General features: G+C 41.4%; 2 protein-coding genes across 2 annotated transcripts; one reads left to right on the top strand and one right to left on the bottom strand.

Annotated features, from left to right (window-relative positions):
- The first annotated feature begins 5 nt into the window (after positions 1-5).
- On the top strand, positions 6-1,795 carry tmem186 (transmembrane protein 186). The gene is made up of 2 exons (XM_023804236.2): positions 6-218; positions 572-1,795. The coding sequence occupies exons 1-2, from the start codon at positions 216-218 to the stop codon at positions 1,265-1,267; spliced, it is 699 nt and encodes a 232-aa protein (XP_023660004.1). The 5' UTR covers positions 6-215; the 3' UTR covers positions 1,268-1,795.
- A 684-nt stretch (positions 1,796-2,479) lies between these two features.
- Positions 2,480-13,985, bottom strand: LOC111839907 (4-aminobutyrate aminotransferase, mitochondrial-like). The gene is made up of 9 exons (XM_023804235.2): positions 13,696-13,985; positions 7,990-8,087; positions 7,709-7,738; positions 7,174-7,291; positions 6,977-7,026; positions 5,207-5,287; positions 4,660-4,752; positions 3,960-4,022; positions 2,480-2,715 (listed from the first exon to the last, which is right to left on the bottom strand). Exons 1-9 carry the CDS (start codon positions 13,868-13,870, stop codon positions 2,572-2,574), a joined length of 852 nt encoding a protein of 283 aa, XP_023660003.2. The 5' UTR covers positions 13,871-13,985; the 3' UTR covers positions 2,480-2,571.
- Between the last annotated feature and the right edge of the window lie 2,914 nt (positions 13,986-16,899).

Genomic DNA, 16,899 nt, shown 5'->3' with positions numbered 1-16,899 from the left:
AAAAGGCTTCATAACTATCATTTAAATTTTCCACTAAGCCAGTAAATTCTATTGATTATTTATGCACATACTGAATGCTATTTGTTATTCAGTGCTAGCCCACCGGGTTTTATTTTTTTCTAACAGGAACCAAACAATAATCTTAAGTTTCCTCCGGATGCCTTAAAGTGAGACACTCTCCCTCTTCTACTGGGCACGCAGTTGTTCCTAAAATTATGGTGAGTTTTGTTTTTTTTAGCGTAAGATATAGCAATTAAAAGAAATATATTTATTCAACGATATAAATATGTATTGTGATGCAGTGTTTTATTTTTTTCCTTCATTAAAGTATTAACGGTGGAAATGAATAGGCAGATTTATTACCTGGAGAGCCCCTCCAGACCTTGGATTAATTTAGTTGTATCTCCACTTATTGGTAGGTAGTTGTGTCAGAAACAGCAGGATTAATTGTATTTTGTCGCAGACGTTTAAAACGTTCTTATACCTCCCTATTGAAATAATGGTTGCTGTATATTGTTTAAACGGGGAAAATGTCGTATTTTAATAACATCCTGTTTTGTGTTCTTTACAGCAAAGGCTAAGACATTTTTCATGTGTATTCATCCCTTTGACATTTCGTTGTCGGGAATACTCTGTGACGGTGCCTTTGAGATGTCTTCTTCGTGGGATTCACCCTGTTCTACTTGAAAACAGCCTGATCTCCACAAGGCAGAAAGTCGGACTACAACAGTGCTGTCATTTATGTACAACACTGCATAAAAGAGGTCAACTGAAACCTGAGGACCTGACATCACGCCAGTTTACCCTCATCTATGTTTTTCCAGCCATCCGATTCCTGCGAGCAGTATCAAGACTCAAGCTGCTTCAGACCGGAATCACTTTTGTCATCCTCCCTCCTGTGTATTACCTCTACTTTCAGGGACAAGTCACATATACCCTCATAAGCTACAGTACTGGAATTGCAGTGTTTGCTGCTGTCATGCTGTATTCCCTGAGCCACTATCTCAGGAGATTTGTGGGTATGATGTATTTGGATGACACCAAAAGCACTCTTAAGGTATCTCACCTCACTTTCTGGGGTAAAAGGAAAGATATTTATGTACCTGTGACTGACATCATGACTCTTGGGGACACGGGTGACACCAGACATGAAACTTTACTGCGCTTAAAGCAATATAGCTGTCCTAGAACTTTGTATTTCTCCACTCAGTTTGGTCGTGTGGTGGACAAAGAGGGATTTAAACAGGTCTTTGGCAGTTTCTCATAAGGCACAACTCAGACTTTTGATGGCCAGGCTGTTATTTACTCTTACAGCAAGTCTTTCAAATGATAAGTACATATTTTTGCTGAGAGTAAATAGTGTTAGCAAAATTGAAAAATCTTTACATGGTGTCAAAATAAGTTTATGTAGCTGAAACAATAAAATGTAACTGCAAGTCAGCAGTTTCCATAACTAACCAGCCAAATGGACATTTGCCCCTGTTTTTTAACACATTAAAATACTAACTAAATCGTGTATATGTCAGAAATACCGTGATCCTAGCTTTGAAAATGTATGTTTTACATAAGTGATGTAACTTTAGATATCTGATATTGTACCTGTTTTCAGTAGTCTGTGAAACTTAGTGCATTTATTTTTTAATGTACATAAAGAAAAAAGCTGATCTGGCCATTTGAAAAGTATCAATACGTATATGAATCGGTGCCCTTTCTGGTGTGAATTATACTTGAGTCCGACTTCTAGCTCCTCTGCTGGAAATCTGCCAGCGTGTCATTAAAGATGTTGAGGAAGAGATGTACGTGGTGCTCCTTGAATACCAGAGCGGGGCAGAACCTGATCAATCGGTTTCCGCAGCCCCCCAAGACAAAACCTGTGAGACCATAAACATCCACATTCAATAACCACATTGAGTAGTCATTTTAATTAAACAGTGAAATAAATCATGCTTCCATTTAATGAGCAAACGGAGCATCCGTGATGGGCATTTCAGGTCCAGAATCCACAAATGCAGACCAAGATTTTGTTCATACCAACCAGTTGAGTACTTTGTGACTATATGACTTTATGTTCAACTGATTGGTAGAAACAAAATCTTGGTCTGGATTTGTAGCTTCTGGACCTGAAATGCCCAAACCTGTAGAGCATACATTAAAATAGTACCTGTACTATAAACATTGTTACTTAGTTCTACAATTCAAATGTACTTTATAATACATTTGTCTTTATTAATAAATGATTCATTTTTATCCAGAAAGTTTAGCATAAGACCTCGAACATTGCAGATGTCTGCAGTCCTTACCCCTGTTCCTAGCTTTGAGAATGAGGCTGTTTCGTGTGGCCTCATCTTTGACATCAATGGCACAGAAGGTCACCTGACCCCTGGCGGCACTAAGGGTGTGAGGGTAACGGCGTGATGGGAAATACAGCAGACAACTTGTACATGATAAAAGTAAAAACTAACAAGACTGACTGACATGTGCCTCCATACAGTTGTACCCCAAATGCAGTTTCAGTTTCTCTAAATATCTTGCACATAGGCCTAGTGCTGAATGTAATCATTTTAACCTCTTCTAGGCATCGGGCTTCTTCTTGCGCACTTTCTCTGACAAACTCTTCCAGGGGGTACTGCAGTTTGGGGAGAGGCGCGATCGGCCAATCAAAGGAAGGGGCATCCAGCCTCTGGATAGCCTTCGTGTGCGTCGTGGACAGACAGCCTGTGGACACATTCATGCAGTGTTATCATGCACTGTACATGTGCGTATGTTCTATTCATATGCACACATGTACGATGGTGAGACCACTTCTACCACGAAGAAAGTGATGCAATAGCTTTTTGGAGACAAACCACTTATTTATTTGTATGTTTATTTTTTAATCAATAATTATCAATGTTATGTGGACTGCCCCAAAATAAACATAAAATGTCCTCACACAAAGTGAATAATGAAAAATGTGCTTGTCTGGGACTGCTGGCAGATTGCCAAGGGTGACATGAAAAAAATCCATCCATCCATCCATCCATCCATCCATCATCTTCTGCTTGTCCGGGGTTCGGGTCGCAGGGGTAGCAGCTTCAGGAGAGATACCCAGACCTCCCTCTCCCCAGCTACCTCTGCAAGCTCCTCAGGGAGGACGCCGAGGCGTTCCCAGGCCAGCCGAGAGATATAATCCCTCCAGCGAGTCCTGGGTCTGCCCCGGGGCCTCCTCCCTGTAGGACATGCACGGAAAACCTCTCCGGGTAGCCGCCCAGGAAGCATCCGCACCAGATGTCCAAACCACCTCAACTGGCTCCTTTCGACGTGGAGAAGCAGCGGTTCTACTCTGAGGCCCTCCCGGATATCCGAACTTCTCACCCTATCCCTAAGGGAGAGCCCAGCCACCCTGCGGAGAAACCTCATTTCGGCCGCCTGTATTCGCGATCTCATTCTTTCGGTCATTACCCATAGCTCATGACCATAGGTGAGGGTAGGAATGAAGATGGACCAATAGATGGAGAGCTTTGTTTTTTTGGCTCAGTTCTTTCTTAGCCACGACGAACCGGTTAAGCGCCTGCAAAACTGTAGACGCCGCTCCGATTCGTCATGAAAAAAATGTCCATAGCGTGTTACACCAGTTCTCCCATGAAACCCACCCATGAAAGACAGCCTAGAGGCTGGGGAAGAAATCATTTGTAGAGATAAAATGACAGGAGAGAAGGTCCACAGCCAGAAAAAGTGTCTTCTGAGATGGTGGGGATTTGGGTGCAGTAGGAGATAGATTGGTGTTCTTCTTTATCAGCCTTTACAAACTTCTTGCAGTGGGAGAAGCAAAGATTTTACAGTTGGTTATAACAGTATGAGTAGTCCTGAATGTGGTGTGCAGAGCCATTAGGGACGACTCGAAGAGTGTCCTTTACAGATCTCTTGGTGTAATCTCACAGACCAGGTGGTAATCAGGGGGCTGCATCAGTCTGATTTACCTGATTGATCACACTTGAGTTCAACTCTTCTGGCGTTGGCTCGTTGTTTCCCCTTTGTTTTTTCTGGAGATGGCAAAACGATGTTTAAAATAGGAATGTACAGCCATATACTGTATGAGCAAATATGTAGAGTGAGGGCTGATAAGGAACATAGTAGTAAATGTTACAGGGCCTCTCAGTGGCGCAGTATGTAAATGACATGCACTAGAGATTTTCTTACAATAGAGAATTTAAATGCATTCATGCCTGCTCATCCAGTAACCAAACTGTTATGCATTTACCTAGAGACTGCCGTTAAAAAAAAAGTAAACTAGTGTCTTCAAAAAACATTGTATTTCTAATGCTATAGCACCCATATTTTCTTAGTATATTGCCAATAGTCAATTGCATTTACAGTAGTTTGATATATAATATTTTCAAAACGACTAAGGGCATCATATGCAATTAAAGAATGTTTTGGTGTAATTTTAAATGACTTCCAGTGTTTTGATAGCAATTCTATTTACTGAAATTTCCACAAAGGACAGGCTCACAGATTGGGGCATAAGGGGAGATATGGAACTTACTCACTATGATGACTTCAAGATTTAAAAGTAAAATTTTGTTCATTTATTCTGTTTAAAATACATACATTTCCTCTTAATAATTACTGTGTAACTCTGTCCAGTGCGTATGGTATGAGATGTTATTGTGCACTTACCTGGTACCAAATGAATATGGCTTTGTAGGCATTTTCATTGGAGCAGGAGCCACAGGACATGGTCTGAACTCGACTCATCCCTTTTGGGGCAACCTAAGGAAAGTAAGCTGTGGTTACAGATGGGTCACCCTGCTGAACGTGCTTGCTTAAACATTACAGAATTAAAGATGGGACTCAGATAGCTGCTTATATAAATATACAATATATATTTATAGTGGTGTATTCACTTGAAAGCTGTATATCCAATTATAAATCTATATGCACTGAAACCCAGAAACTGACGGCATTCCTATTTATTTAAACTGCAATCTGGTACATTTAGTAAGGCTTATAAAATGAATGATAAAGTTATCAGAACATAATGTGATTTATATTCCCTAATTATACATTCAAATTTACTTATTAACTTGTGATGTAATGACACCAACACCTGCAGTCAATTGTCTACCGATAATGGCAGCACAGCAGCCTGAATGGGGACAGATAAGCTTCGACAGAGACGGCACTGCAATTCCTGTATTCCCATGTTTCTGTGAAGTGTTCTTACTGAAAGCAGGCCCTCAGTCAGCTTATCTGGAAGGTACTGAGGAGGTAGCACCCCAAGAGCTGGCCGGTTTACAAAGGCACCCTTAGAAAGAGCAGAGCAGAGAAACAAACAGCAATCACTGGACTACAGTGACCGTGTTTTAGCATCGTTATAGCATGAATAAAATGAATACATTATAGTGCTGTCAAACGATTAAAATTTTAAATCAGATTAATCACAGGGTTGCTGTGGATTAATTTCGATTAAATATCATTTATTTTTAATCTATATTAATCGCATCTCATTTTGCATGAGCAAACAGACTCAAGAAAAAAGGGAATAACTTAACATGTTTATTGAACATCCTGAACATGAGTCGGATGCATTCCATCTGCCACAGAAGTGCAATACCATGGACCCATATCAAAAAGCAAGATTTTTTGCTTAGCTGGACAACGGATTTAAGGTACCTCAGTTTAAATGGTCTTTATCTTAGTTCACTTTAGCCCAAACTACCGTAAATCCGACAAATAATCCGACTCATCATGAAATCCAATTCTAGCCCGGTTAATTGCCATTGTTAGCAATATCACTTGATAACACATTACGCGCGGTGCTTTACATATAAAACTCCGTAGCAACACGTCCACATATAAGTTGGACGGTATAGTGTGTGTGTGGTGGTTCCATAAATAAATAATGTGGGAAATAAAAAAAAAAATGTTAGTAAATTATATCAGAGAAACATTGAACTTGGGACAAGTGAAATGTGTTTTTCTTTAAAAAAAATGCAAAGTATATAGTGTTTTATCTGTGACGACTAATATTCCCTGCTCAGCCTGGGGTGATACACTGATTACTCGATTGGTTTCCCCTTGGGAGCTGGTCACCTGTTTGTGGAGGGGGGGGCGCTGCTCAGAAATATAGACTCTGATCGTGAAGCAGCAGCTCCGTGTCTTGCGTTTTCTTAGCTATTTACATCTCCCCTCATCAGGTGGTGAGGGTACTACATGTGCGACTGATTTAATGAGCCACAAATGAGAAGTAGCGCTTAAACAGTATAAAACTACAACTTTTCCATCTGTTGATAAAGTGCCCAGCCATCTTAGATTCTGAACTCGGGATCTTCTGTGCTGCTCCAAGATATTTCTCGGATCTCCGAGAAACAGGAGTGCACATGTTGTCACTTCTGGCTTCAAAACTCGGAATCCGACTCGGAATACGAGCTCCAATTAAGGGCAAATGGAACGCACCAAAACTGCCCGAAATGGGTTGACAGAGACATTTCAGGGATTTTGAGTCATTCTGTGCTGCAGATGGGTTAATTGCATTAAAAATTTAGTTTTATATTGATTGTTAAAGCTTTTTCATTAGTTAGGTATGTACATAAGTTTAAATATGGAATCATTTGGGTGTCTGGAATGGATTAAATTCATTTACATTATTTCTTATGGGGAACTCGACCAAATTGCAACTCGACCAGCCTTCTGGAACGAATTCAGTTCGTGTTCCATGGTACCACTGTATTATCAAGCAGGACACAGGATGTAGATGGTGGAATCACTGGAAATATCATGCAAAACGCTGCACCTGCCCACCCTGCCTTTCTGTCAAAACTGGACTCAAAACTAAGAATTTTCCAAAGAATAAGGACAGAATAACAGCCAATATGGATGGTAAATTACAAACATGCTGTATTTTGTAGTGTAAAACATTAAGATGTCCTGAGAATTATTCTGCTTATTTTAAAATAGTCACATGTCTTGTCACCCATTTCACATTTTAACTAGCCAGATTATGGGGGTTTGTCAGTACTAACAGTAGTGCTGGATGATTGTATCCTAAAAAAAAGGAAAGTTAAAGAAAATACAAAAGGGATTTTAGAGAAAGTACCTGAAAATTCAGTCTAAATACAAATGAAAGAGCATTGAAATGGCAACACTGATTCTGAATGATTACAGTCAGAGCAGCATCACATTGACTCTCACCGATGGGGATTGAGGTGATCTGCATGTACACATCCAGCATCCGTTTTCCATCCACATCCACCAGGTAATTACCCTGACTCTCTTCATAATCACAAAAGAAGTTCACCGTTGTGACATTCTGCTTGTGGTACAATGGAGGCATAGGTGGCACAAGGGGGTAGAAGGAACACTTCATCAGACACCGTGAATGTCAAGGTCTTCCTCATTCAAATGTATCTTTTATGACTAATAATAGTTAAGTTTATGTGTATATAGCACTGTTCCAAGTGCAAGGCCGCAATTATAATACATATTGGGGGGACACGTCCCTGCCAATATTCAGATGTGCTCACAGTGTCCCCCCCAATATATAGTGGCACCCTTCCGTGATTTCTGATCCCAAAAGAGTCAAATGCAGTAAGACTGATTTTTGAAAATGTGTATTGATTACACATATTTTTACATTAGATTTAATTTCTGTTTTTCTGACACATCAAGTTCATATTTATTAAGACTGATTCAAAACTGTGTCAACCTGTAATGCATTGTAGTTCACCTGAATCTGTCCCAGTTGCCTTGTTAGCTGCTGGAATTATAAAGAAGAGTAACAAATGATTAGCAATATATAATGCAATGAAGCCAATAATAAGATTTTATTATATCGAGGTTGAAATACTTCCCCTCAATATGTATTCAAAGCATACACAAACTGCATCACTGAAAACTGTATCACTGCAAAACAAGTAAAATCACTTCATCTATTCCCAATAAATGTAAGGAAGTTTAATACTTTGTATGACATATATTGTCTCAATATCCGTATTAACAAGCCATTACCCTAGACTTGGGGCCAGGCACCTCTGTCCTCATTGATACACCATTGTATTCAAATTCTCTAACACTCTTTGTTGCCACTCTGCTGATAAGCCGATATCCTGGCAGAAAAACAACATACCCAAAACAGGTTACACAAACATAGTTATGTATTTAATATATTAAATTATTTTGAGTGTGTTTATGTTCCATGCAATACACTAGCTTCTTTTCTAACTTTTGCCTTATGCTGCCTGGAATAGACTTTATATTATTAAATAGCGTGTTACACAGAACCTGTAATGTGATTCAAGTGATTTTTATGCCATTTAAAAAATTTAGCGTGGAAAACCATGTCACAGAGGTCGCAGGGCTTAAATAAGAGGCAGTATATGCATTCACTCATCAGCTCTGATTGCACTGCGGGGATCCCGCTCATGTTCTCTCAGTGTCCCTCTCCTCAGCCTTGCTCAAGTCAGATCGTTTGTAATGCTCAATATCACCCATGATTAACTGGTACATTATTCAGGCTGATTCTGATAACCATGTGTCCACCTCCATGATGGACTCTGGGGCTGCCTAAATATCACCCTGGCTCACCGCCTCAACCTGCCCCTGCTACAGTAGGAACCTCCCCTGCACATTCACACTCTAGTTGGTTCCAATGGAGGCTGGGGTCTCATCATGCACTGCACTGCTTCAATTCTCCTGTAGCTTGGCCTGTTTATTCAAGGGAAGATTCAGCTATCCCTGACTAAATTCCCCTGTTATCCCACTCTTCTGGGATATCCATGACTGTGCAAACACGACCCTGCAGATCACCTGGCATATAGGGGAGATAGTCGAGAGTCATGAAACCATAAAAACAGTTTACATTCCCACAAAATACAGCGACTTTCAAGAGCAGTATCTCAAGGAAGCATCACAACCAGGAAACACCTGGCCATTTACCACCGGTTACATCCGGTTTCTTCTTTGTCAATAAGATCGATGGGGGACTATGTCCCTGCATTGATTACTGAGCCCTCAGTGAAGTAACCACCAAATTCTGGTTCCCCCTGCCAAGGGCGTAACTTTGGCTGGAACATTGGGGGGGTTGAGGTCTCCACCCATTACGGGGGAAGCATGATTATTGGGGGGGTTGTATTAGCTGGTTTTGATTTATTGGGGGGGCTACAACCCGCCTATCCCCCCCATAATTTACACCCATGCCCCTTGCCACTGACCCCTGCAGCACTGGAGCAGGTCCAGTCAGCCCAGTATTTTCCAAGTTGGGCTTGTGGAGTACAGTATGTATAATCTGATCTGAATTTGGGAGGCCAATGAGTGGAAGATGGCATTCATCAAAACAAATGGTCATTATGAATATCTGGTTATGCCTTTAAGGCTTGATAATGCCCCCTTAGTCTTCCAGTCATTTATGAATACCATATTCCAAGACCAGATTGACTGATCTCCAATCATCTATGTTGACAATTTTCTCATTAATTCAAAGACACTTAAAAGAAGATTTTTAACTACTTTGTATTGATTTTGCAGTGGTCACAATTTACTGCTTTTACTTATTTTATTGTTTTCACCCGTTTTATCTGAAAAGAATTGTATTTACATTGAAGAAGAAGTTTTTTGAAAAAGATAGATGTCTCCCCTGTCTTCTCGCCCCACTGAATGTACCAGCTGGGCCATGCTCAGCCAGAAGATTACAGAGCTGGAAAGAAGAACAACTGAACTCTACAAAATACAAGAGGATTAAAAACTTATTGACACTCTGTTTGTCGCTTCCCATAATGTTCCTTTGCACCCGGCTGGCAGTCAGATCCAGGGACATGAAACGCTCTGCGGAACAGCTGTTGCACATAATAAGTCCCATGCCAACAACTACGTGGACTCTATTCCTTGGTCTGGCCCGAAGACAAATGGAAATCCTCTCGAGACTGAAACAACAATGGACCTGGCTATATGCTACTGGGTCAACCATGGAGCAAGACCAAAGACCAGCTCCAGTCCTGCATCGCCACACCCTGAGCTCTGGATGGATACTGTCCAGAGCAAAAGAAGAGCCAGAAGCAAAAAACACAGGACCACTCATGTCTAACCAAATGTTCGGTTGGAGAACAGGTACATTGTTCTGGACGAGCTGCCTGTCAATGAGCTCAGTCTTAATTCTATAGCTAACATTAGCGCTGCCAGCTCAGATGCTAACCAGAGACCCATGCAGCAGTGGCATGTGATACTGTACAGCTGAGCCCGTGAGTGTCTCTCTGTGGCACGCATGGATAAACAACAGACCAAAGGCTACTAAAGCTAATCATCAAAAAGGACAGGAACAGAACATTGAACAGAACCGCACAATCGACAAAGAAGCTAATCAAGTCAGAGAAGACATCAAACCAAAGACTCTGCTAGTAGGTGACGACATACAGTAATAAGAGATGTTAAAACCAAGTTTTTGAAAACTAGGCCATGCTGACATCTAGGACAGACTGGGTCCTTACCCAACCACCCCTCTTACCTCATGTCTCTCTCCTCACACTGGGTATGGACCCACTGCTGTCGGCATTACAGACCATGCTGACATCTAGGACAGACTGGGTCCTTACCCAACCACCCCTCTTACCTCATGTCTCTCTCCTCACACTGGGTATGGACCCACTGCTGTCGGCATTACAGACCATGCTGACATCTAGGAAAGACTGGGTCCTTACCCAACCACCCCTCTTACCTCATGTCTCTCTCCTCACACTGGGTATGGACCCACTGCTGTCGGCATTACTGGCCATGCTGACACCCTGTTTTGACTCATTTGAAGGTGAACAAAGTCTACTCAAAGTGCAGCTATGCTGTCTAATTTGACTCCAGTTATGCACCAGCCATAGACTGAGTCAGACACTGCATTTAATACATTAAACTTAGCTTTATTGAATATCAGGTCCTTGGCTGGCAAATCACTATTAATTAATTATTGTATTATCAAGAAAAAGCATGATTTTATGTTTTTAACTGAAACGTGGTTAAATGAACATAATGCAGCAGTCCTTATTGAATCAGCTTCTCCAAACTTCCTTTTTGTCAGTGAGGATAGAGTACTTAACCCCGTGTGGAATCCCCGTGTGATCAGCTGTTTATGGTTGTTGTCCTTAGTTCTCTGTATTTCGTCCGCGTTTCAGTTTATTTCCCCAGTCCGGTCATTGTATTGTCCGTCTGCGTTTTGCCTGCCTTACCTGTAATTAAACCCCGTATTCCCCGATACCATGACGTCTACGCCTTTGTCTCCCTTTCGTCCCTGCTTGGTACAGCAATATTATAATTAAATGTATTAATGGTTTATTATTAATATTAAAATTATTAATAAGAAATCTTTATTTTAAAATGTATTTTATTAGATAATAATAATTACTGTTACTGTCTGTCATTGTCAATGTATTTTTACTATCTAAATATACAGTATGTATTCAGCTAGTATAAACATGCACGATGCTATCACAGCGAATGCGAGACTGAGACTGAAGCGTTACCCTTTGTTTCCGCTGAGAGAGGTGCCGCGTGACTCATTTCCCCGTGTGTACAAGTTATCTTAGGTTGGTGTTCACCATTCGACTTCTGAGATTCAAATCGAGTTCTAGGTAATTTTATTTTTGAACTGGTTGGTTCGACTTTTAAGAAATTCGAGTTCTAATGAGTTCGAGAACCGAGGTACCACTGTAATTGTTTTTGACCCAGAAAAGAAAGATGGAAAGTCATTGCTCACCTGGAATCCATGCAATTAAACCCTACAAATCAAACCAGAAATCTTGGTGTAGTTCTGGACTCAGACTGTAAGGCAACTACTGTACAAAATCAGCCTACTACCACTTTAAAAACATAGCAAGAATTAAAGGATTTCTGTCTAAACAAGATATAGAAAAGCTTGTTCAGGCTTTTATTTTTAGCAGACTAGACTGTTGTAACGGTGTCTTCACAGGTCTTAGCAACAAATCAATCAGACAGCTGCAGCTCATCCAGAAAACTGCTGCCAGTGTCCTTACTAATACCAAGAAAGTAGAGCATATCACGCCGGTCCTTAACTGACAGCACTGGCTTCCTGTCCATTATTGGATTGATTTTAAAATATTATTACTTGTGTACAAAGCACTAAATGGTCTCAGGCCTAAATACATTTCTGATTTACTTGAACATTATGAAGCATCCAGACCCCTGATGTCATCTGGGAAAGGTTTACTCAGTGCTCCCAGAATCAAGACCAAACACGGTGAAGCATCAGTATCTATGCGCCCCTCCTGTGGAACAAGCTTCTTGAAGACCTGAGGATTTGGTTGTTTGGGTTTAGGTTTTTTAAAAATATAATAATAATAATAATATTAATTATTATTATTATTATTATTTTGTCTTTTAAATGTGATTTAAATGTCTTTTATTTAAATGTGTTGTTCTGCCTTTGTTAAGCACCTTGAATGGCCTTGCATTTATAAATAAACTTGCCTTGCCTTTGGTAATTGCGAGCTGCTAGCAATAAAATTGGCTCGGGAGCCACTGGCTCAAGGGGGCCAAACATCCCTTACAGGTAAACACGGATCACAAAAACCAGGAATATATTCAAAACACCAAATGTCTTAACCCTAAGCTACATTCCTGGTCCATTTTAGATTCACAGTAGTCTACCTAATGGGAGAAAAACGCACACACATGAGATGGGATCTGACTGAAGAGATCGACCAGGCATTGCAGATTGATCCACGCCCAAGATCCATTCCACCCAACAAACAATAGGTACCTGCCTCAATTCAACCTCAGCTCATCCAATGTGTCTATACTTCCTTAGCTTAGGATATCGGAGCATTAAGAAGACCACAGACCTAGCGGGAGGCAGATAATGGTAGCTGGAGGACAACATCTACAATTATGTCATCTACTGCCCCATTTGTACCCAATCGAAGATCTTACATGCCTTACCCATTGGTTTGCTTTAACCTCTTACAGTACTGCTGTACCCTTGGTTGCACTTAGCACTAGACTTTTTTTTGGGGGGGGGTTGCTGCCCAGAAGAGCAGTCCTGGGTGCTGGTGGCTGACATACCAGATCCTTCTCTATCTCTGGCTTTCACTGTCTATAACCAGACAGTCTGGCACCTTGGCCTCATGGCCATCCTCTGAGTCACCGGTCCTAGGTATCTGGAGTCACCCACAGGGAAGGGGGCTACTGTAGGGCTCAACCTGGACATGCTGCCTGTATCTCAACCATGGCCCTTTTGCCGTTCCTCAGAGTACTGACAGCTACACCTCATTCCCATGATTATCTAGCCCTAACCAGTCTAACAAGTTTACTGTGTGGAATTGTCTCATGTGCAATTTTTAAACATTCCAGTCTCTTTCTGAGCCGACTACAGTTTAATTAATAGGCTCAGTGTATGTACGTACCTACCTACCTACCTACCTACGTTGCCTAGAAATTAATCATTGTCCTGTTACTGTCATACATATGAGGTGATTGAAGTGTGGATTAATTCTGATCGTGTGTGGACTAATCATCCTGAGATTCAAATATGTCGTCCATGATTCACCTGTAATATAATTGTATTAAGGGTAAAAAACTGCATAGCATGGTTTTTCCCCCCTTTTTTCTTTCTGGTCACTTGTATAACTTGTTTTTCACAAATGACTGGTTTCAGAGGATCCTTATCTTATGTGAAAGAATCCTTGTTTTGGAATGCTTACTGTATCCAGGGACGCTTACCAGGTGTCCCTGGGTTTCGGAGGGTGTCACCCAGTATGTTCTGCACACCATTGGTCGGTATATGAGAGACCTGCCTTGTCCTCTCTTTTGAAGGGTCTTCGGAAGAGAAGAGAAAGCTCTGCTCATTCCTATTGTGATTGAAGCTGAGCCTAGCGGCAGGAAGAGGGGAAAGCATTGCCCAAGGATACCTGTCTAACTATCTTTGATTGAAACCGCACCTAGTGGTCAGTGTGTGTAGGACGCTCACCCCATCCTCTGGAAGAGGGGAAAGCATTGCCCAAGGATACCTGTCTAACTATCTTTGATTGAAACCGCACCTAGTGGTCAGTGTGTGTAGGACGCTCACCCCATCCTCAGGAAGAGGGGAAAGCATTGCCTAAGGATACTTATAATAAAGCGTTTTTAGAAGCGAACCCAAGTGTGCCTGTTTGCTCCTTCGAAAGCCCTATATCCCCATCACATCATCTTAAAACACCTATCTACCTAACTTACCTACCTACCTACCTACCAACCAACCTTCCTTCCTTCCCCGGTGACAGACAAGCAAACATAAAATGCAGGTATGATCTCCAGAAGGCGATCAACAGTACAAAACAGCAGTATACTTGCAAAATGAGCCACAACTCGACAACACACAGAATCCATGTTGGATATGGCAGGCAGTCCAAATGCATATGGAGTACAAGCCCCAGACGCATGAAGCCATAAATATCTGCATATGTATTTGTATGAGCTGAATGCCTTTTACACCATCATGTAATCAGAGGTGGAGATTTTAGGTCCAGAGAGTACAAATCCAGACCAACATTTTGTTTCATCCAACCAGTTGAGTACTCTGTGACTGTGACTCTTTACATTCAACTGGTTGGTTTGTACTCTCTGGACCTGAAGTCTCCACCTCTGCTATGAACGCAGCAGCAGAAATCCTCTTAAAGGGCTCCTGCACTGCACAACGCCTGCTGGATGGTCTCTGGGAGTGAAATGACTCAACACTCACAAAGTGAGTGACTCAACACTCACAAGAATGACCCTGGCAGAGTTTCTGCATGTTTTAAAAACCTGTTGCATCCAATAAGCAGTTGTCTTCACTGATATTTTTAATCTCTCTCTCAGAGATGGGTTAAAAACATTAAGAGCATCATACCAGACTAGACCAGACCATTCTAGACCCACTTCAGTTTGCCTACTGCTACAACAAATCCAGTGAAGATGACATCTCCATTGCTTTCCACACTACTCTATCTCACCAGGAAAATAAAGTGCTATACCAGACTGCTGTGTCTGGAATACAGCTCAGCCTTCAACAGCGTCAGTCCATCCCAGCAAGTTGCGAAGCTTCTTAAATTTGGGGCTCAGCTCCTCGCTGTGTAAGTGGATCCTGGATTTCCTCACCAGCAGACCCCAGCATATGCACATTGGTGAAAAAATGTCATCCTCCACCACCATCAACACCAGCACCCTGCAAGGCAATGTACTGAGCTCCCTGCTATACTCCCTCTTCAATCACGATTGTGTAGCCAAGCACAACTCCATCCTGCAGTTTGCTGATAACACTACCATCATTAGGCTGACCAGTAATGATGACAAGTCGGCCTACAGGGAGGAGATCACACTGCTGGCAAAGTGAGGCCAGAACAACAGCCTCACCCTCAACATCAGCAAAGTGAAGGAGTTGATCCTGGACTTCCACAGGTGAGTGATAGTCCTCAGCTATATCCACTCCAATACTATGTAGCAGATCAGCAGCTTCAAGTTCTTCAGGGTCACCCTCGCAGAGGATCTTAAGTGATTTCAACATGCTGCAGCAGTGGTCAAGAAGGTTTATCAGCAAGGAAGGTAGGAACATCCACAACATCCGTGACCAAGGTGTGCTATGGAGTCCATCCTCACAGCGTGCATCACATACTGGTACTCTGCTCAGTATCGCAAAGCCCTGCAGAGGGTGGTGAAAACTGCACAGAGGATCACTGGCACACAGTTCCTGTCAATCTTTAACATCTTCACCACAAGCTGCTCAGGAAAGCGAACTGCACCATGAGATATTCCCGCCACCCTGCACTGCCACTGCTCACCTTTGTCCCCACTGGCAAATCAGCTGCAGTCGATGCAGACAGACACCTCTTGCTTCAGGGACAGTTTCTTCTCCACTGCCATGACTTCTGACATGTCAGTGACACTGCACCTGTCACTGTTCCAGGGTTGCCGACTCTGGTTGGCTGGATGGTGTGTAATTTTCAATTCAAGACAAATCTGCACATGCATTTACATGTAGGTAACCATTTTATTACCTTGTAAAGAGTCTGTATGGTTTGAAAACTATCCCAAGACTTTTGATGTAGCACATTAGATTTGCCATAAGATTTCGTGCGTGAGAGTCTGGGTGTGCACTATATTTGCACTATTATCTTCTGCTATGCCTGTATATTGTACAGGCCATATTTATTCTTCCAGATACATCCATATCTATATTTATATTTACACATTTATATTTCCGTTTATTTTACTGGAATGTTATCCTATGTTTCTACTGTCTTGTTGTCTGTGTCTGCCTGCAGGAAACATGCAAGTAAGCATGTCATTGTACTCAGTACTTGTATTAGTACAAATGACAATAAACCTTTTGAATCCTTTGAATCCTTTTTCGGCCTTGTTGCTTTTAAAATGTGGGCTCTGCCATCTTATGGTGAACTGGAGAATTGCAGTGTCACTGAAATTCACAATAAAAATCACGAAAAAACCCATAAATACACGCATTGTCAAAATGCAAGACAAAGTCACTTTTTATATGAATCATACCAGTAAATCCAATTATTAAAAAATTTCCAAAGATCTAGCTTTATACCATTTATTTGTATAGTATTGCAAGGAAATACAGTACAATTCAAAATAAATAAATTGCCAAGCATAAGTATTTACAGTGGTTATAAAAATTACCAGTGATAGTTCTAAAATTTTTAAATATATTTTAGGATTTTCATAACACTTAAAATTTGACTTAAACTGTTATTTGAAAACATATTTCAAGGCCAAAATGACAATCCTCTGATGGTACTGGCTGTGTTAACAGAAGTTCCTCTTCCACACAATAGATGGGCTTTCCTTCACCTCGATACCCTGAAGTCAGGAATTCTATCCCCTAAGGAGGAGCAGAGGCTGCGGATCGGAGACCTGTGTCTTTTTGACAGAAATAGATGATGTGCAGGT

This window comes from Paramormyrops kingsleyae, chromosome 5 (genome assembly GCF_048594095.1).
Source record: "Paramormyrops kingsleyae isolate MSU_618 chromosome 5, PKINGS_0.4, whole genome shotgun sequence".
In the NCBI taxonomy this organism is placed as follows: Eukaryota; Metazoa; Chordata; class Actinopteri; order Osteoglossiformes; family Mormyridae; genus Paramormyrops; species Paramormyrops kingsleyae.
The sequence above is the reverse complement of the archived record's forward strand: the minus strand, read 5'-3'. Positions and strand labels throughout refer to the sequence as shown.